General features: G+C 45.9%; 1 protein-coding gene and 1 pseudogene across 2 annotated transcripts; one reads left to right on the top strand and one right to left on the bottom strand.

Moving 5' to 3' along the window:
* The first annotated feature begins 939 nt into the window (after nucleotides 1-939).
* SMIM7 (small integral membrane protein 7) lies at nucleotides 940-18,511 on the top strand. Of its 2 annotated transcripts, XR_006655489.3 has the most exons (6): nucleotides 940-1,026; nucleotides 1,108-1,149; nucleotides 1,587-1,639; nucleotides 3,547-3,637; nucleotides 8,293-8,429; nucleotides 10,608-18,511. XR_006655489.3 is itself a non-coding variant. In XM_045195658.2 (5 exons), the coding sequence occupies exons 1-5, from the start codon at nucleotides 1,001-1,003 to the stop codon at nucleotides 8,306-8,308; spliced, it is 228 nt and encodes a 75-aa protein (XP_045051593.1). In that variant the 5' UTR covers nucleotides 940-1,000; the 3' UTR covers nucleotides 8,309-11,360. The 2 variants fall into 2 exon arrangements, 1 of the variants encoding a protein (XP_045051593.1); XM_045195658.2 differs by having other exon boundaries at nucleotides 8,293-11,360.
* On the bottom strand, nucleotides 6,430-7,903 carry LOC128779187 (large ribosomal subunit protein eL20 pseudogene; annotated as a pseudogene).
* Nucleotides 18,512-20,312: the final 1,801 nt, after the last annotated feature.

Genomic DNA, 20,312 nt, shown 5'->3' with positions numbered 1-20,312 from the left:
AGGCACCGCCCCCAACCCGGCCCCGAGCGGGAGGAGGGGCGACAGCTGTTGCACGGCAGTCCGGTCCCAATGAGCCCGGCCAGTCAAGTATCCCTTACTTTGTCCCTCCTCTGGGCCATCACGACCCCATTCAGCCTAGAGAGGCGGGGTGCTCACCCTTGTGGAGTGAGTTGGGCCGGTGAGCCGTGCATTTGGGGAGAGGAGGTCCCTCATGCACGCAGCGCACCCAGGTGGGACGAATTAGTCAGGACCCCGTCCAGATAGGGCTCGATGAGGACCCACGTCATCTGTGGAGCCCTCGGATCAGGACCTCCATCCCCGTGGGGCCTGATCAGTGGAGAACTCCATCCGCCCGTGCCCTGAAGGTGGTCCCTTCAACTCATTCTCTGTGCAGCTGTCATTACCCCAGTCTTCCGTGTGGCTCAGTAAGTCATGACCTCTGTTCCCCACGGGAACTTCCGTCCTCCAAAGAGACTGCTCTGTAGGGATGCCCCGCCACCGGTAACGGGGACCCCCGCCTCTCAAGGGGCCCAGGAGGACCCTCCCTAATCAGTCGGGCAGTCCAAGCCCCGGAGGACCCACTGCATCAAGACCCATTCCCCTGTGCAGCTCAGTAGACAGGGGCCCCGTTTCTTTCGAAGACCCAGCTGAAACTCCAGAAGAAAAAGCCGCAGCACTACTTCTACAGCGGGTGGGTCGCTCACACCCGTGCGGCACGCCTCCAGTGCGTGACCTAATCCCACCTCTAGATGGTCCCTCCCCTCGGAGACGTCACACACCCGCCCAGTCCTACTCCACTACGCTCTGGGCCTCTCCGGCGAGTACAGCCTCTACCTCTTCCCTAGGGGGGCCGTGCCTGCAAAGGACAGGACTCTGCCTGCCTTGGCCTTCGATTGGCTCAGTCTTCACTAGCGCTGACTTGCGATTGGTCGGCTCACATTCGTCTCCTCTCTCCTCGGGACTTCCGCTTCCGGTTCTATCGGACGTTTCGGCTGTAAAGATGATCGGAGACATCCTGCTCTTCGGGTAATTAAGGGGACTAGAGGTTGGGCAGTAGAGCCCGACGGGGTTGGGGGCGGCTTAGGTAACCGTATTCTCCCTCCGCAGGACGCTACTGATGAACGCTGGAGCGGTGCTTAATTTTAAGCTGTGAGTAGGCCGAGAAAGGCCGTGGCCCCACCCGGGGACCCGTAGCCCCGCCTCCTCGAGCGCGAGCCAGCCTCACGTCGCAGGTCCCGCTCGCAAGTCCCGCTCGCAAGTCCCACTCCGCCCTCTGTCCCAGCTTGCAGCCTGGTCTCTGCCCCACCGCAACTTGAAATCGTGACTCACCGTTCCCTGGGGATTCCTTTTTTCGCATCCCGAAGAGCCCCAGGCCCTAAAAACTTATCCCTAACTGTACCCAGGGACTAGCTTCTTCTCCTTGTCGGTGGCTGTAATTGGTGGGGCAGGTGGGCGCCCAGAAAGGGTCATCGAACCTCCGGAGATCACATAGCAAGTCAGCAGTAGGGCTGTCTGTGGCCCTTTGAAGCCGGGGGACTGTGCGGTCCTTGTGTCCCATCGAAAATGGATGCTGCTTCTCTTTGTAGGAAAAAGAAGGACACACAAGGCTTTGGAGAGGAATCCAGGGAGCCTGGCACAGGTAAAGCCTCCTTTCTGGATTCTGGAATTGGTTCATTTCAGAGGACAGTTCTTTCTCAAGTCCTACTCCAGTTTTCTTTTTAATGTGTATGTGTGTGTGTATTTGAGAGAGAGAGAGAGAGAGGCGTGAGGATGTGATGTTCCTTCTGCCCACCTCTGCCACCCATTTCATTCTACTGCTAGAACTTGGTGCATAGATCAGCACTCATATCACTTCCTACAGTTATTTTTCTTTTAAGTATGCTGTCATCTGGCTAACGTCTCCCCTTCGCACTTGACCTTAAACTGCAGAAAAGAGGCTCCAGCATGTTTTGGCTCATTCCTGCTGTGTGATTGCTTGTTTAGTATTTGTCCCTCTGGAGAGCTCCTTAGGGCAGGGACCCCTGTGTCTGTCCTCCCTGTGTCCCCCACACTTAACTCCTGCCCGGAACGAATGGGTGGCCTTAATCAGAATCTGTTGATGATAGGAGAGTCCATTTACATGATCCTCAGCTCAGAGAAGGGCCTTGCCAAGCAGCACCTCTTGGAAATCCTGGGGATAGACCCATCTCTGTCATTTGAAGTCCATGATGGCCAACACTTACATAGTTTGTGCCGCATACAGCTTACTCCATGGGGTGGATACTACTGGACTCATCTAAAGCATATTCAACAAGACCGTGTGCTGATCAAACACTAGGATGGTGCAGCAGTAACAGGTGGCTGTCGTGATGGGTTGCTGTGACAATTTCTGAGCTCTTGTCTGGTATTTTGTACATACTTCACAGCTGTGGTCTCTAGATGACACTTTGGGTAACATCCATGTAGGTCACCTAGTCTGGACGAGTTCATTTCATTCCAGAGGCCTGGGCAGGGCGTTTGTGTGGATCGACTCAAAACCCCAGAGGAAGGTTCTGAAACACAGGTCTCTGGAGTTTTAATGTACCAAATTGTCTCCTCTTGGAGTGGTTTCTGTTCCTTGGCAGCAGAGGGGACTGGAGTAAGTTGTCACCAAAGCAGAACTCCTGTTTTACTTGCCCAAATTAGTATACTTTTAGTTGCAAATACTTAAGTCCCAGCTCAAAGTGGTTAAAGCAAATTAAAACATCCAAGGGTAGAATTGTCTTCAGGCACACCTGGAGTCAAGGCTCAAAGCAGCCCTCCAGCGCATGACTGTCTCCAGCTGTCTTTGTTCTAGGTTGGTTTTACTGTCATGCTGGCTTGTGTTGGCAAAGATGACCCTAGAGCAGGGCTCGGCACATTTTTCTGTAAAGGGCCAGATTATAAATAGTTTTGAATTCCAGGCCGTGCTGTCTCTGATACAGCAATTCAACTCTACCATTGGAACTAGAAAGCAGCCATGGGCAATATGTTTTATTGGAACACATCATGACTGTGTTCCAATAAAACTTTGTTTGTGGATTCTGAAATTTGACTTTAAGTTTTATATCTCACTGAATACTCTGTTGATTTTTTTTTTTTAACTATTAAGAAATGAAAAACATTCTTAGCTCTGTGGCCACACAGAAACAGGTGGCAGGGGCTGGTTTTGGTTCCTGAGCTGTAGTTTGCCAACCCCTGCCCTAGAGGACTCTGCTTATATCTTTCCAGCCCAGCCAAGGAAGCCTGGCAGAAAACATTAGTTGGAGCAAAAGTCCCAAGGCTGACTTTCACTGGGTATACTTGGGTCATGTGCTCTTCCCTGAGCCAATCAGAGGCTGGGATCCTGGTGCTCTCCCAGGATTGGCCAGTGGCAGCCACAGCCTGAGTCCTGAGGATGGGAGAGCAGAAGAGACCCAAAGGAAAATGGGAGCTGGCACTGGAACATGGGAGCAGTGGGTGTAGACTAGGAAGAGACCACAGAAGCACCTGCAGCTGTGACGGCAGTGATGTTAGCAGTGCTTGTAAACATGCTTTCTGACTTTCCAGGTGACAACATCCGGGAGTTCTTACTGAGCCTCAGGTACTTCCGAATCTTCATCGCCCTGTGGAATGTTTTCATGATGTTCTGCATGATCGTGTAAGTCAGGCTTGCCCGTCTCCTTTACTGTTGTTCTGCGTCGTTCTCCAGAAGGACGCACCTGATGGTCAGTCTCTGTCTTCTGAGCTGCACTTTGGTGTCACACCTTCTGCCTTCAAAATAAGAACTCTCCAAGCTAGGGAGAAACGGGTTTACAGGGTTTAAGCTATGTCACTGCGGTCGAGGCTGGAGCTTAGATTGGAACATGGTGTTCTCCAAGTCCTGGCTGTGTCTGGAATGTCGCCAGGGGCTGCCAAGAGATGCCTTCCCCGAGCCTGTGGCCTGGTCACCTCTTGCCAGGTCTGCTGTGCTTAGTATATACTTGGGGCATGTAAGGTGGAAAATGGTTGGACGGCCATTGTGCTGAGGGGTCCTGCTCCTGCCTCGCTGGAATCCTGCAGAGCTTATTCAGACTTTAGTTCTCTTTTTATGCCTTACATTTTTTTTTTTTTGTTTTTATGCCCTTTTTTATTTTCTTACTAGTCTTAAAATAATCCTGTTGGGTTGGTTTTCCCCCCAGCCTCAGGCCATATTTCCAATACTGCTGTTAATGAATTGTGAGACTCGAAGTAAACAGACTCAGGGTCAAAACAGCAGAAGAATCTAGAGTTCTGGGTCCTGCTGGGCCCGTCTCGTATGCTTCTTCCAAAGAGGAAGAGAATGAGAAGTTGAGATGCTAAATTTGGAGTTGCTGGGTGGTCCTTGTGCCAACTGGCTGTTGGAGGAGCAGTTTCCAGGACTTAGTAGGTCAGAAGATGAGAGAGGTTCACTGCGCCACTGGGGAGCATTTTTGGGTCCAGAATGAGGGCTGTGATGGTTGCCCAGAGAGGCCCCTTTTGGGAGCTCAGATGAAGCCTGCTCAGGTGCAAAGAGGGCTGGTGAAGAGATCAAGGAATTTGCAGATGAGTACGGGGAGTGTAACTAGGACTCATTGAAAGTAGAACACTATGGGGGTAGCTCCTCGGTCCTTTGTCTCCCTAGGTTACCTCCTATCCATTCATTTATTCATTCAGAGCTATCCACTGTGGGCTATGCTCTGGGGTCACAGCTGAGACCACGACAGCCATAGTCCCTGCCTTTAGCGAATGAACAGTGTAACGGGTGAAACACAGAGAGAAAACAAATAGGAACAAGTCAGTTGTGAGGTGGCAACAGCGAGGGCAGTTTAGGAGGCAGTTAGGAAGAGGCTCTTCGATAACGTTCCATTTAAATCCAGAATGACAGGAAGCCCAATTTACAGAGCTGGGGGAAGCAAGGTAGTACCGGAAGCCGTGTGTGCAAAGTTGTTGGTCCAGGGAAGAACTGGTGTGTTTTTTTTTTTTTTCCCCTGTCCATTGGCTTTATTGTCCTTACTTCCTTCACTGCCCATCTTCTGGCCTGTGACCAGGATGGTAGCCTCGGGCTCTGTGATTTCCCAGCTCAGCCCAAGGCAGGCTTGATCAGTAGCCCAGTGTCCTGATGTCATTTCCTATGAGCAAGGTCTGATTGACCTAGCTAGGTGTCACCCAGTTCTAGTTGGATTGAAGGTTCCTCATTCCAGCCTATCTGCTGAGGTCGGGGCTCCGCAAACTGTAACCCGTGGGCCATAGCTGCTCCCTGCCTGTTGTCACGAATGAAGTTTTACTGTCCCACGGCCACGCTCACATCTGTGACTGCTTTTGCGCTGTAGCAGTTGGGGCATTGCAGCAGAGACTGCCTGGGCCCACAAAGCCTGAACTGCTTACTCTGGCCTCTTACAGAGCGTGCTGACCCCTGACCTAGGCCAGCTCTTCCTGCAGGGGTCATGAGTGAGGGAAGATTTTCTCCAGAAAGAGCTGCCAAGCAGTGACTAGCTTTTCCAGGATATTAAAACGCTGGAAATCACATACATGTCCAAGAACAGGGAGAGTCAGGTCACTTAAAGAACATCCATATGACCAACTGTCAGCTGTGAGTGATGGTGTGCCAGAAGGTTATGTCTACACTGGGGAGTGTTTTGAGAATAAAGAAGGCCGCTGTTACCTGTATGCATACTGTGGCTTCAGTTGTGACTAGCCCACAGTAAACATTGAATAAATGCTGGTTGGGTGCTGAAGTCTGAGATGGAAACACTTCCAGTGAGGGATTTGGAAGGATCTACTCCAGACTGTCCATGGAGGTGACTGTAGCAGGGCCTGAGGAATGGTTTGCCATTCCCCGCACCCACTTCTGTATTGTTTGAGCTGGGCTACTTTGGACACACTTAAAAGTCATGAAGAACTTTTAAATATGGAGAAATGTGCCTGAATGTTTAGGGACTGAGAGTACTGATATCTGCAACTTAACTTTCAATCACATTAAAAATAAAGTAGTAGGTAAATGGATAGATGCGCAGTAAAGCAAAGTGTTAATTGAAGGACGTAGGTGGTACGTATGTGGGTGTTCACTGAACTGTTCTTTTAACTCTATTTGTTGAAATCTTCATAGCAAAATATTGGAAGGAAGAGAGGGAGAGAATGAGGGTGGCAAACCACAGAGAACGGTAAATATGGAAAAAATGGAAGCTGGTTTTCACAGTTCAAGATTTTATAGTAGAATTGCAGGGTTCTGCAGCCATCACCACAATCTAATTTTAGAATATGTTCATTACCCCCAAAGGGGAGCCCCATTCGCACTAAGCAGTCTCTCCTGTTCCTCCTTCTCCCCAGCGTCTGGCAACCACTGATGTAGTTTATGTCTATTTTGGGCATTTCATAGAAATGGAATCATAGAATATGTAGCCTTTGTGCCTGGCTTCTTTCACTAGTATAATGTCTTCTGGTGTCTTCAACGTTGTAGCGTGAATCAGGATTTCATTTCTTTCTGTGGCTGAATAGTAGTCCATTGTATGGATATGCCACAATTTGTTCATTAGTTGGTGGGTATTTGGGATGCTTCCTTTTTTGGCTATTATGAATAATGCTGATAGGAACATTTGTGTACAAGTTTTTGTACAGGTTTAAGTTTTCATTTCTCCCTGGTGTATACCCAGGTATGGAATTGCTGGGTCATATGGTAACTGTATTTATTCTCTTGAGTGAACTCCAGACTGTTTTACAAAGTAGCTGATGTAAAAAGAAGGCGTTGGTCCTCTCGATGGTGAAGTGTGGCTTGTGCTGGCAAGAAAAGACCCAGTGGGGCAAGGGAACTTGATCTTGGAGTTGGGGAATTGATTGGCTGCTAGTCAGCAGCACTGGGTGACGGCAGCTGAGGGGGCCAGGTCTAGCTACAGGGCGTGGATGCTGCTGCAGGAGTTGTACTGCAGCCAGATCCAGAGGTCCTCACCTGAAGCAGGGGCTTTTTGAACACCTGCGCACAGGAGACATTTACCCTGAAGATTTCTTCTTCTTCTTCAGCTGAGACACAAAGTACCAGAAATGGGACTTGGCAACGACATGGTTAGGTGCAAAGATGTGCGTGCGGTAGGGGGTGGCGTGCGGCACTCGGGGGTGGGCAGGCAGCGCCCCACTGCCTTGTACTCTCGCAGTGTGCCCACGGCCTTCATGGTGTTCCCTCTGCATTCACAAAGCCCTTGCCCATTTTTTAATTGGGTTATTGCTGAGTTGTAAGAGTTCTTTGTATACTGTGGATACCAGTCCCTCATCAGATACATGATTTCCAAGGATTTTCTCCCCTTCTATATGGGTTGTCTTTTCACTTTCTTGAGGGTATCATTTGAAGCACAAAATTTTTTATTTTGATGCAGTCCAGTCTGTTTTTTCTTAACTTTTGTGTATGGTATGAGGTAGAGATCCATCTTCGTTCTTTGGCATGTGGTGATCCAATTGTTCCTTCACTGTCTTTTTTTTAAATAACCTTTTTATTTTGGAAAGAATTTAGATTTACAGAAACATTTCAAAGATAATACAGAGAATTCCCACATGCATCTTTATTTAACAGCTCTGTGGTTTTCCCCAGGAGGCCTGTGTCATAACCTACACACCCATTTCCCTTACCCTTACCCTTACCCATACCCTTTCTTCTTCCAGATTTTCTCCAGTTAACAGAGTTGACTATAATCACTTGTTTACTCAAAGGTCTTTTCTTTTTAAGATTTTGTTTATTTTTTTAAGTGTATATAGCTCAGTAGTGTTAAATATATTCATAGTGTTGTATAACAGATGAGTTACTTATAAAATGAGAAAATGATATAACAATCTTAATAAAAGCAAAATAAAATATCTTTAAAATTTTTTGATTTTTTGATTTCAATGAGGAGGGGAAGAGAGAAACATTGATTAGTTTTTCCGCTTATGAGCTCGTATTTATGCATTGATTCTTGTGTATGCCCTGACTGGGGGTGTGGGGAGGAGATCAAACTTGCAACCTTGGCATATCAGGACAATGCTCTAAGCAACTGAGCTACCCAGCCAGGCCAAAATAGTTTCTAAAAGTGTTTTCAGCCCTGGCTGGTGTGGCTCAGTGGGTTGAGCACCGGCCTGTCAACCAAATGGTCACCGATCTGATTCCCATGCCTGGGTTGTGGTCCCCAGTGGGGGGCGCGCTAGAGGCAACCACACATTGATATTTCTCTCCCTCTCTCCTTCCCTTCCCTGCTCTCTAAAAATAAATAAATAAAATCTTTTTAAAAATAAAAGGTGCTTTCAGAGTGATAGCTTTCCATTCTCACAGACATTTCTGCCCTCTGAATTTTCCAGGCTGTTTGGCTCCTGAGCTCCAGATACGGAACTAAGAACATGCCTTCCCAGATGCTGAGTCTGTCTTCGTTCCTGACAACTTCAAGAATGTTTTTGACTGGAAAACCGGTGACCTTCCCAGAAAGCCCAAGCTTGTGGTGGGTGGAAAAAAATGTTCGCCAAGATGCACATGGTTTCCTGGCCACATCACTGTTTTCTTTTTAAAGACATTTTCACATTGGTCTCTGCGTTGAAACATTGTCTACTTAAGGGGTTTCAGGAGGGAGTGAGGGGCTGTGATAACATTGCATTCCCCATACAAAAGGTAGTTTTATCAGAGTGGAATCCCTCTTCCACCAGGCTTTCACTAGAAACACATTTCTGGCTATTTCTTGCTGTATTTTTAATAACCATTGCTTTGGTTTGAATTATACAGATTTTTAGAAATCATTTATTTCTGAGGATCCGAAGCAGAAAGGTTGGCTTTTAACTTTGATGCAGCCTCTTTATTGGACTCTGATTGTGAATAACAAAAGTTCACTGTTGCTAGGTCTGCATCCAAGTTCCTTCTCTGTCAGAGTAGGTTCTGCTTGGCCACTCAGTGCAGCTGTCACCCCCAGGACTTTAAGAATGAAGTATTACTGGTTCCCATGGAAAAGAGGTGTAGAACAGTTGGCAGGGGCAACAAGTGTTTTATGAGAAATTTTGCTTGGTTTTGAAAGCACTCTGTTAAGGAGCCATTAACTGTACAATTAAATTTTTTTTTTAAAGATTTTATTTATTTATTTCTGGGGAGAAGGGAAGTAATGTGCAAGAGAAACATCCATCAGTTGGTTGCCTTGCACGCCCCCAACCAGGGACCTGGCCTGCAACCCAGGCATGTGCCCTGACCAGGAATCAAACCAGTGACCCTTCATTTTATAGGCTGGTGCTCAATCCAGTGAGCCACAGCAGCCAGGACCGTACAATTTTTAGAGTGAGAATGATTTATGTGGTAATGTTGGGGCCTAGTTCTGAAAGCTCGGGGTTTCTGGGTCTATTTTTTTAAGTGGGGGATTTCAAGGTTTAAAAAACAATGAGCCTCACTTGAGCATTTTGCACAGAAGCTTTGAAAGAGAGTCTGGTTTAACTGAAACGCTGGTGGTCAGCACCTGGATCCCATAGGTGTTTGATTTGTCTGTTGTGGTTTTTGAAATCCTGACTTGTAGGTAAACCTTGTTTGGAGGCAAAAGCAAACACACAGGCTTTTAGATCTAAGTAAGCATTGAGCATTGAAAATGAAGCTCATTTTCCCAAAAGAGCTTTTGTTTTACATTTTCCATCAAGAAGTTGACTTCCAACTAGAGTCGTTTTGATTAGGCTGTGTGAAACACCTAGGCTTCATTTTGGAGGCTGTCAGAAAGAAACAGTGTTCCCTTTTGGATTCTGCTCCATAAATGTTGGACAAGGATAGACAAATAAGATTCTGACCTGGCTGTCCCTAGAACAGAAAGGGCCATGGGTAACGGTAGATTTCGCTAGACCAGGGTCAAGTCCACTTGTACTACTGCTCAGCTAACAGTCATTCTACTTCGTTGCTTCTGTAGTTTATTCTCTTGTCAAAGCTGGCCAGGCATCTCCCCATGCTTTGTAAGTATCAGGGTACATAGCTTCTGAGTCGCGTCTTGCCCAGGCCTGAGTTCTTGGAGCAAGAATGGACGTGCACGTGCCAAGATCTTGACCGGTCATTCTTTAAGCTGTGTGAATGGTGCGAGGAAACCTCCGCCTCATTCAGAGTCACACTGAGGTTTCAGTGAGGCAAGGCATTTGTGTGTTAATGGGAATGAATTGTTCTCAGAGAAGACAATGGTGTCATTGAGATTTTGTTTCAATAATTGTATTTTTTTCCAGAGAACTATTATCTCATTGTTAAGTTCTTATAAGCAGGGTGGCTTTGGGGGATGCATGTTGGAGCCTGTGGTACATTTTAAAACCACGAATCCTGATTCCTTAGGAAGCTTTTCAGGAATGCTTACTGGTACAAAAGCTTATCAGAGGTTGGATTTGGGGTGCATAGGATCCCACAGCATGTAAGTGCTCTTGTTCAGGGTCAGTTAGATAAGGGGTCAGATTTCACCTCTGTTCCTTATTGGAGGGACCTCGGCTGACTGCTTCCCGTCTCTAAGCCTCAGTTTCCATATCTCTAAAATGGGCTTGAAAGTCACACTCACTTGGGTTTGTTATAAGGTTTGGTGAATTTGAACTTGGTCTGGGCTCTTGAGCAGATGCCCAGCACTTGGTGAGCGCTCGATACCTGTGGGTTTGCTCACTGCCGCGTTTTCTCTCTTCTCACCTAGATTCATTCGTTCAGTCCACACCTGCGCCACGAAGGGGCGATCACAACAATTAAAAAAATTGGAAACAATTTGCAGCATGGAAAATCTTTCCCCATCTTCCCATTCCCTATGCAGTGTTTTCCCTATGCCCGTCGGTACGCCCCACACAGCTCCGGCTCTGCTGCTGCCATTGCAGCGTCACTTCCTTCCTATTTCCTGGGCTGCCAGAAAGGCTTCCTGCTTCTCATTTTTAATTACCGTGCAGAGTCAATAAATCTCTCTTTAAGCTGGGCCTTCTCACTTGATTCAGTTGTACTTTGTCCACTGTTACAAATGTCACAGCCATCGCCAGTGTAGGACCTCCGTGGCTTCCCTCACTGGCACTTCCAGGAGCACTCCAGAAGGCGACAGTATTATGTACCACCACTATGGCTTTAGTGGCTTTCATTTATTTTATTCTGTTTTAGTTTCTTAACTGCCAATGCACGTTTATTGTAGAAAAATTGTATGATACAGCTTGTTTCTATATTTTCCCTATAATACCATTCTTAATAACTGCAAATAAGCCATTGTAAGGATGTATTAATTAATTTAACCAGCCTAACTGATGGAGACTTGAGTTGTCTCCCGTTTTGGTCTGTTGTAAATAACACTGCAGTGAACATCTCATTGTATCCTTCCTAGTGGCTTTTTGAGGTCACTGTTAACAAGAGATCCACCTTGACAACTTTAGGCTAAAAATGCCAAAGAAAAATGTATCTTGGACAGCCTGCATCCTTGTTTTTATTTATTGTTCATTCGTTCAATCATTTATTTCTCCATACCTATGTTTATACATATATACATACCAAAGGACTCGGTTCTAGATTCCTATCAGCACTGTCCAGGCTAGGTGTTAGGCTGCTTCAGTTTAAGCTGTGAATAAGGAGGTTTTCAGCTCCATCCAGATAACTGTTTCTTTGTGCAAGTGACAGCAGTTGACATCACACCAGCTGGCTTTCCACCTTGGCCCAGAAGAATCTTAACCAACATCTAAATAATAAGCGCTCACTGCTGCTTGCCCTGGAATTTGTTACCTGGAGTTGCTGCTGAGGTGAGAAGCTGTATGTGGAGAACAAAGAGAAGGCCTCAGTTTGCAGCACCCAGCCTGGCTGCAGACTTTAGGGTTCACATTGAACACTGCCCTTGGGGGTTCATATTGGAAACCTTTTGCTTCCTTCACCCTTGCCATCTTGAGAATGAAACACTTCCCTGTTTTGTGTGGGTTTCTCATAGCACATCAGTTCCAGCTGCTCTAGAGTAGAAATTGGAAACCCTCAAGGCAGCCCGTTTTGTAAATAAAGTTTTATCAGCACACAGCCATCCATGCCCCTTTGGGAACGTATTGTCTGTGGCTACTTTGGCTGCTTTTCTGCTATAAGGGGAGAGTTGCTACTGGAGACCATCCAATCCACAGAGCTGGAAGTATGGCCTATCTGACCCATTTACAAGACAAATTTGCCAGCCCCTTAGCCAAGGAAATGATGGAGAATCTCAAGGTGCCCCATCTCTCCAAAGCCACTCAGGTGGAATAATTTGTGTGCCTTGTGGTCTGGATTTTAATAAAGACATTTGCAAACATGTTTTTCAGACTTGCTGAAAATCGAGCCAGCCATTTTCAGGTGATATGGTTAATAAACCAAAACCCAATTTTGTGTCTCTCAGTGGTTAGGGACAAGGTCCCTCCTGGACTCCCTGCGAGTCTTCTGAGCAGCAGCTCGAAGTGATAATGAGATTGGCTGTCCTCTGAAGTGCTTAGATCTGAAAAGCCAGCAAGACTCATTACTGAAGCATTTTCTTTTCATTTCAACCATTTCATTATTTTCTTTTTAACCAAATTTAAGTTTATGAAATATTGACAAACCTCCTGATGTTGTCCAGTGTTGATGAAAGATGTAAGCTCTTTGTGCTTAAAGCAAAAGGCATGCTTTTTTTTTTTTAATGTAAATTTGACTTGTTTTGTTTTCACCCTTCCCTTGACTTTGATTATTATGCAGAGGAAAGCACTTACTAGCTTCAGGCCCCTCTCTGGCCATTGAGCATTCCTGGAAGTAAGGGTTCGGTACTAGCAAGTGTTCATGGATGAGGCATCGGGCAAAGGGTCTGTAGCAAATCAGAAATTCAAAGTCCACATTTTTCAACAAAAAAAATGGCAAGAATTAGTTCAGCATGGGGCTATGTGGCTTTCTTTTTGTATTGACTTACGAGAGTCAGCAAACTGCTGCCCGTGTCTGGCTGACCACCTACCTGTTCACAGCACAGGAGGGAGAATGGTTTTTACCTTTGTAAATGGTTGGGGGGAAATGAAAGGGAATTCATGGGGTTTTTGTTCGTAAATAAAGTTTTATTGGAACGCTGCCATGCCCAGTAGTCTTTGTATCATCAGTGGCTGCTTTTGAGCTGCAAGAACAGAACTAAATCAATGTGAGAAATGTCCAAACCTGTAAGAATTTTTAATGAGTTTATTTGAGCCAAACTGATGACAGTTGCCAGAAAGCAAAATCTCTATTGAGAAAATGCTCCAGAGAATGGCAGTTACCTCTTTATTTCATACATCAGAGTCAACGAAGACATAAAGGGATTACATGAAGTCTATTGGTGATAGATTGGGAAGGCAGGAGAAAGGGAATGGGGTGGGTGTCTCTGGAATAGACACTTCTTTTACATAGGTGAGTTAACAATGACCAGGATAACAATGACAATGAGGGGCTCTGGGGTGTCCTGCTCTGGTGGGAGATTGTGCCCCAGAGGTCTGGTAAAAGGAAATTACCTTGACATTCCAAAGGTCTGTTATTGTAGATGCAAAAAGACAATAGACAGGCTTAGTTAAGGTAAAGATTGACCTTTGTCAAGAAAGATACTGGCCTAGGATGTGACTATCTGCCAAGACTCAATTTTGCCTGGGAAGTTTTAATTTCAGAACATCCTATATGGTTGCTTTTGAGTCTGTAAGGCCCACTATGCAGGCCTGCCCTGAGCTTGTCAGGCTAAATGTGGGCGCCAGAGTATAGAGTCTAGACTGTAGACTGTGCTGGGGAAGTTGTAGAAGTTATTTTAGGGGGAATAAAGCTTCATTGCATCTATTTAGAGTTTAGTGTGCAAATTGAGGAAAAGTGGAAAAGAGGGTTGTGGCAAAAAGGAAGATGCAGGTCTGGCCTAGGCCTGGGCTCTGTCACTCGCACTCTGTCAGACTGCGGCATGGGGCAACGTCGTGGCCTCTCTGCGCCTCCACGTCCTCTTCTGTGGTATGTGACAGGGAAGGAGAAAGCTTTGACATGTGCCTCTAACCTGCCTGACACAGGGCAGGCCCTCAGTAAATGGCGTTGTTTTCATTACTTTTATTAAAAGACATCCCTGACAGGGTTTTATGAGGCTTAAATGAGATGGTGTCTTAGGCAGCTTGAGCTGCCGTAATGAAATGTCACAGACTGGGTGGCTTAAACAACAGACATGTATTTTCTCACAGTTCTGGAGGCTGAAAGTCCAAGGTCAAGGAGCTGGCAGGGTTAAGGTGAGGCCTCTCTCCTTGGCTTCTAGGTGGCCACCTTCTGGCTGTGTCCTTATGTGGCCTTTCGTCTTTGTGCATTCCTGGTATTTCTCTTCTAGTAAGGGTACCTGTGATGTTGGCTCAGAGGCCTGCCCTTGTGACCTCATTTAACCTTAGTTACCTCTTTAAAGGCTCTGTCTTCAAATATAGTCACACCGGGGGTTAGAACTCCAACATGAATTATGAGAACACACAATTCAGTCTACATATAACAGATGGTCAAGGGTCTGACCTATTCAGCAGCTGTTAGTTATCTCCTTGGCTAATAGTATGCTTGGAGGCATTACCTTTTTTTGAAGCTGACCCTGAGAACTGCTACAAAGGGATTTGCCTCCTGATGTTCCATTGTAAAGTATTTGTGTGGAAGTGGATGGTGGCTTCTACCCTGGCATCTCAGACTTCGGTGGCCCATGAGTGCCCTGGGGGTCTTGGTGAGGTATGGGTTGGATTTAGCAGGCTGCGGGTGCAGGCTGCAGTTCTGCATGTCTAACCAGCACCCAGGGATTGCTCGTGCCGCTGGTTCCCGGGCCACACTTTGAGTAGCGACAGGCTATGCTGTTCATTAAGTATCCACTAACCACATGTGGTTCTTTCAGTTTCTGTCTGAATTAACTAAAACTAAAATCCCAACTCCTCAGTCACAGTAGCTACATGTTAAGTTCATTTCATTGCAGAAAGCTCTAACTGGGCAGTGCTGCATGTAGAGGAGAGGATGTAAGCCTTTTTCAGTCAACGGCCTGCCCAGTCTCACTGGGGCAGCTATGACGAGTGGCCACCAACTTCACAGCTTAAGACAGCGTGAACTCGCTATCTTACAGATCTGGAGGCCAGAAATTGAAAATGGGTGTCACTTGGCTATAGTCAAGGTGTCTGTTCCTTCTGGAGGCTGTGGGGGAGAATCCGTTTCCTTGCCTTTTCCAATGTTTGGAGGCCACCCAAACACCTCCTTAGTTTATGGCCCCTTCCTTCCCCTGTGATCCAAGCCAGGTGGCATGTCCCCAGCACACAGGACGTCCTCACTGCTGTGGCCTGCCCCAAGGCACAAACACCAGAGCCAGTTCCAGATTCAGAATTCGCACTTTCCAGCCACATGTCCTGCATGTGACAGGACACCCCGAGGTGTGTGGGCTAGTGCATGCCCATCAGAGTGATATTTCTGTTGCAAAACATCCAAAATTCACTCAAAAGTTTAACAAACAAAAACTGTAAATGGCTTAAGACAAGCTTTGCTACCAAATGGCTTTGTTGCAAACTTAAGGGAAGACGTAGGCTTCAGAGCTTTGAGATTCTGGAATGAATGGTGGGGAGGGACCCTGGGCCTGTGCTGTCAGTCTTTGTCCTGTCTTTCCTTGGGGAGTCGCCATCCTCTCTGGACATCAGTTTCTCTGTGACAGGGATGGCTTAGGCCCAGCTACTGCCCAGGATTTGACTCCCTCCTCTCTCTGAAGCCTACTTTGTGTTTGTAGGAAATGCCTTGTGGAGCATGTTCCCTCTCATCATCTTGCTTCCTGTTTTGGGGTTCAGTTTGGTACCTCTGTTTCTGAGAAGTTCCATGGTCGGTTTGGGGTCTTTTATCATGGCTTCTGTCTGCTTCCGTTTTCCCGTCCTCTTTACAACCTCCCTGTTGATTTTTTTTGACATGTCCCTTGACCTTTGTCTGCTCCTCAGAGAAATGGCTCGTACCTGATTTGGTTCATGTGCTTCCCTGCAAATCTGGGAACCCTGGGTTCTGGGCCAGGGTCTTCACGTGCCAAATATCCAGCCATGTGAATTTGGCAAGATCACTCCTAGGAGCAAGAACCAGGTCACCTAGTGGGATAGTTAGGTGACCAGTGTGACAAGAGTGTAGAAAAGTTACTTAGGGATGGTGAGAAATAAGGCTGGCCAGGAACGTGGGCAGCCACGCGTACGGCACGTTTCAGAGTGTGAAACGCGTGCGGTGGGTGGTATGTGGAGAGAGGACCCGGAAAGTCCAAGGGCTTAGGTGAGAGGAAGTGGGAGACCACTGAGTCTTTAGATCAGGGGTCAAGAAGATTCAGACCGTGTGTCAGAGAGGGCTGTCTGGAGCCGAAGAGGCCAATCCTGGTAAAAGCCACAACAAATCATGGTTTATCCTCCAGTTTCTTTACTGAGAAAAAAGTGATCTTATTTTGTTTCCGTAGACACTTAAAATGTTTATAAAAATCATTCTCTAGAGAATTAGAAGTTACTGATTTTGTTTCTTTGCTTCATGAGAGTAACTGAGAGAACAGAAAACTGCACTAAGCAAGATGAAAGCCTGTAACAAGCAGACCATCACAGCGACATAATCTAATCACAGGAGCAGTCCAATAAAGTGACTGGATTATTTGAGTAAATAGATTTCATGATATTTTAGCAAGTTTCTTTAGTTCTTAAAAAAAAAAAAAGGATAATAATTTTGTGACTATAGACCCAAAATAGACAAATTAGTTTTATAATTTCCAAAATATATTACCTGGTTTGTTTTCTGAGAAATTAAATATAAATTAAAAAGGGATGGATACAAATGTTCCTATAGCTCCTAGAAAAAGCAAGGACAGCAGTGGGAAAGTAGAGTGGAAAGAGGGATTGATCTTTTATCCCCTCTGTATGTGTGTGATTGATTATGTGTGCTATGTTGTTTTATGTATGGTTTTCTTTATCCTCTACTTCACTGAATGAAGGGCACTGTAATAGGGAAGATAATCAAAGTCAGAAATAAAAGAGCCCTGGCTGGTGTGGCTCAGTGGATGGAGTGGAGTGCCGGTCTGTGAATGGAAAGGTTACCAGTTCGATTCCCAGTCAGGGCACATGCCTGGGTTGCAGACCAGGTCTCTACTTGGGGGCATGTGAGAGGCAGCCAATCCATGTATCTCTCCCACATTGATGTTTCTCTCCATCTTTCTCCCTCCCTTCCCCTCTCTCTAAGAACAAATGAATAAAAATTTTTAATATTTTTAAAAATTAAAAAAAACATGAAAAAGAACTGCCTGGATACATGTATATAGCAAATTGGAGGAGAGAGCAGTCAGCAGGCGAGAGGAGTGGAGCAGGGCATGGGCTCAAGAGAGGATAGGAATGCAGGGGACACGTGGCCAAAGACAAACATGAGACGAGGGGCTCAGGAGTTAAGGAGCCAGGAAAGCAGAAAGAGCAGTTCAGAGCAGATCCGGCCTGGAATCCCAGGATATCTCTGGGGGCTAAGTAGCCATGGGTGAGTCTCCTCACCCTTCAACCTCAGGCTCCTCCATGTGTGTCATCCGAGGATTGAATAGCAGTGTCTCAGCTAGCTTTGCATAACAAATGACCTGAATACTAAGTGTCTTAAAATATACTATTTAGTTATATTTTTGTGGGCAGGAAACTGGACAAGGCACATGCTTGGCATCTCAGCCAGGATGGTCCAGCAGCCTGGGGTTAGACGATTGGGGTTCAATATTCTCTGTCTTCTGGTTCCTCATTCTCCCATGGAGGCTCTGGGCCTCTCCCACATGCCCTCCAGCAAGGCCACCAGATTCTGACATGGTGGCTCAGTGCTCCCAGGACTGCAAAGACAGATGCTCCCAGGCTGCCGCCTCTTCTTCTTTAATTATAAGAGAAAGTGTATTTAGAAAGTTACAGAGGTGGTAGGAGTGAGCCAGCTGGGTTGCATGGGCTCAGGAAACAAGTTACAGGGGCAAAAGAAAGGCCCTTGGAGCTTGGGAGAGACAAAGGAAAAGGTAAAGCCCTTGGGGATAGTGAGGGGGAAGGGAAAGGAGAGAGAGACTGAACAAACTAAGGAGCATTAGGTTTTAACGGGTGGGAGTTTAGGGGAGGTCTTAAAGGAAGATCTCAATAGAATGTTCATCAGCTTTATGCTCCTGCACCAAAATGAGATTTATTCTTCTGATTTCATCCATCCTTGGGTTTGGTTGGCACAGATGGCACCAATTAGATTTAAGCTATTTACCCTCTGGTTGGAGAGGAAAAGTGTAAACCATTTACTCTAAAGTGTCCTTGGTTAGAGAAGATAGGATTTTGCAATTTACTAGATGGTTGTAAACTCCTTGGCCCTTTAACTGTCAGTTTCCTTATTCCACTTGCCCTGGCTTACTAGCCTGCCTCATTCCAAACCCCCCCTTCCCCGTCCACGGCTGATACTTCCATCCCTGAAATCTTTTAGGGATGATGAGGGAGGATGGTAGGTCTTTAGTAACTGCTTCCTGCTGACAAGGTCCATGGTCCCTGCCTGCACAGGGATGGAAGTCTCTCCCTGCTAAGGGAGACAAGGGAGTAAGATCCCAGACTGGAACCAGGAGGCACCACATTTGTTCTAGGAAATGTGGACCTGCAGGCAGAAGTGTCAGAAGAAAAATCACCTGTCTTTCTACCTTTCACCGACAGTTTATGTAAATCTTTTTGTTCCTTTCCTTCCAGTATTTTTTCTATGCAACACTGTATATATGTATATATAATTAATAAAACTAAAATTAAGATAATGTATATAGTTTATATGTTGCATTTATCAGTTAATATTGGGGACATTTTTAGGTTTTTCTGGTTTCTTGTGGCTAGATTATCTAGCTACTATCCATCTATCTATGTCTACATATCCTTTTATTTATATTTTCAAAGTTCAATCTACAGTAATGTACAGCTTGGTGAATTTCTACATGGGCATACACCCACAAGAGAAGACCACTGCCCCAGTTGGAGTTACATAATTCTGTGGTCTCTCTCAGTCCATAACCTTCCTGTTTCCACAAATTGATCCCGTTTATTTACATACTCCAAACGCTTAGGTTGCTTCCACCCTTCTTTTCTTATGAATAATGCTGCTGTGAACTCCCCTTTACATACACGTGTGTCTGCATCTGATTGCTTCCTTTGGATACATTTCTGGAAGTTGTGAAACACTGGGTCAGAGGGTGTGAACATATGGAAACACTCTGAATGCCTTCTTGTCAAACATCTTTCCGGGTCCTCCTGTCCAGAATGGCTTTTCTCCACCTTGGGGTTCCTGCTGCACTTTTCTTGGAGAATACAATTAGAGTATTGTATTAATGGGTCTCCCCCCAGCTTGATTCCAGTGCTTGGCTTCAAAACTAGATCCTCAGGAGCAGGCTTTGTTCATCTTTGTATACCCCTGCTTGGAGGCACGATAAAAATTGAGTTCTCCTGTCTATCTTGGAAGCCCTTCCTAAAAGCAGTGACACCAAAGGGCTTTTCAAAATCAGTTGAAATTGTTTTCACTTTTAGAGTAAACAGGACTTGCTGTAAAACCAGGCAGTACTCTGAAACCCATTTCTAGGTACTCTGAGATCATTAATACATTTGAATGAGTTAATATATAAGGTGTTTTTAAAAATTTTCCACCAGACTCTTAAACTCAGAGCTAACACGTAGGTCAAAGTGGGGTGGCGGATTTGCTCACATTTGCCTTCCTATTAATCACTGGAACACTCACATACATTATTGGGTAACTCCAGTAATTTCCTGTCCTTTAAATTGCCCACCTCCCAGAGTTTTGTGTCAAAAACTACAGCTGCTTTCACTTCAGAAGTCAGCCGTCTCCCTGCTATTGCTCCTTGCCACCACTTGGTGTCGCTGTTGAAGACTGGTCCAGTGAAGTTGTGGTAGCTGTGATCCCCTTGTCTGGCAAGAGAGGAGTCCACTCCCTCTCTGCCAAGACTGCATGGGCATGCGCTCACGCTCCTGAAACTACCTTCCTCTCCCTACTGTTTGGGGGCCACCTTGCTAAAAGATGAGACAGCTTTTCCAAGGACATTGCAAGCACAAAAGATCTTGTCCTCATAGGATGGTGGAGCCAGTGCTCTCTGTATGTAATAATTTCAGGGACATATCACCCGGGATATTATAGCAAGAGGATTTACCTTGAGCCCCACCTTTGCGTAACATTTCAAGTATCTCTTCTTCAAAGCAGAAAGTTGGCTAGGTGAACTACGGTTATCTATCATGGACTTAAAAGAAGCTGTGCTCTAACATTTTCGAGACTGTTCAATGGTGGTCTTAACCGTGACAAGCATACTTTGTATATCAGTAAGTTTTCAATGTTGTTGATAGGTTCTGCAACTTTAAATGAAATGTGTAACAAAACCAGTTTTACCATAGGCTGATAACAAGTTACTGGCATCTTGTTA

The sequence above is a fragment of the Desmodus rotundus genome, chromosome 9 (genome assembly GCF_022682495.2).
Source record: "Desmodus rotundus isolate HL8 chromosome 9, HLdesRot8A.1, whole genome shotgun sequence".
Classification (NCBI taxonomy): domain Eukaryota; kingdom Metazoa; phylum Chordata; class Mammalia; order Chiroptera; family Phyllostomidae; genus Desmodus; species Desmodus rotundus.
This window is presented reverse-complemented; position numbering and strand designations above follow the sequence as displayed.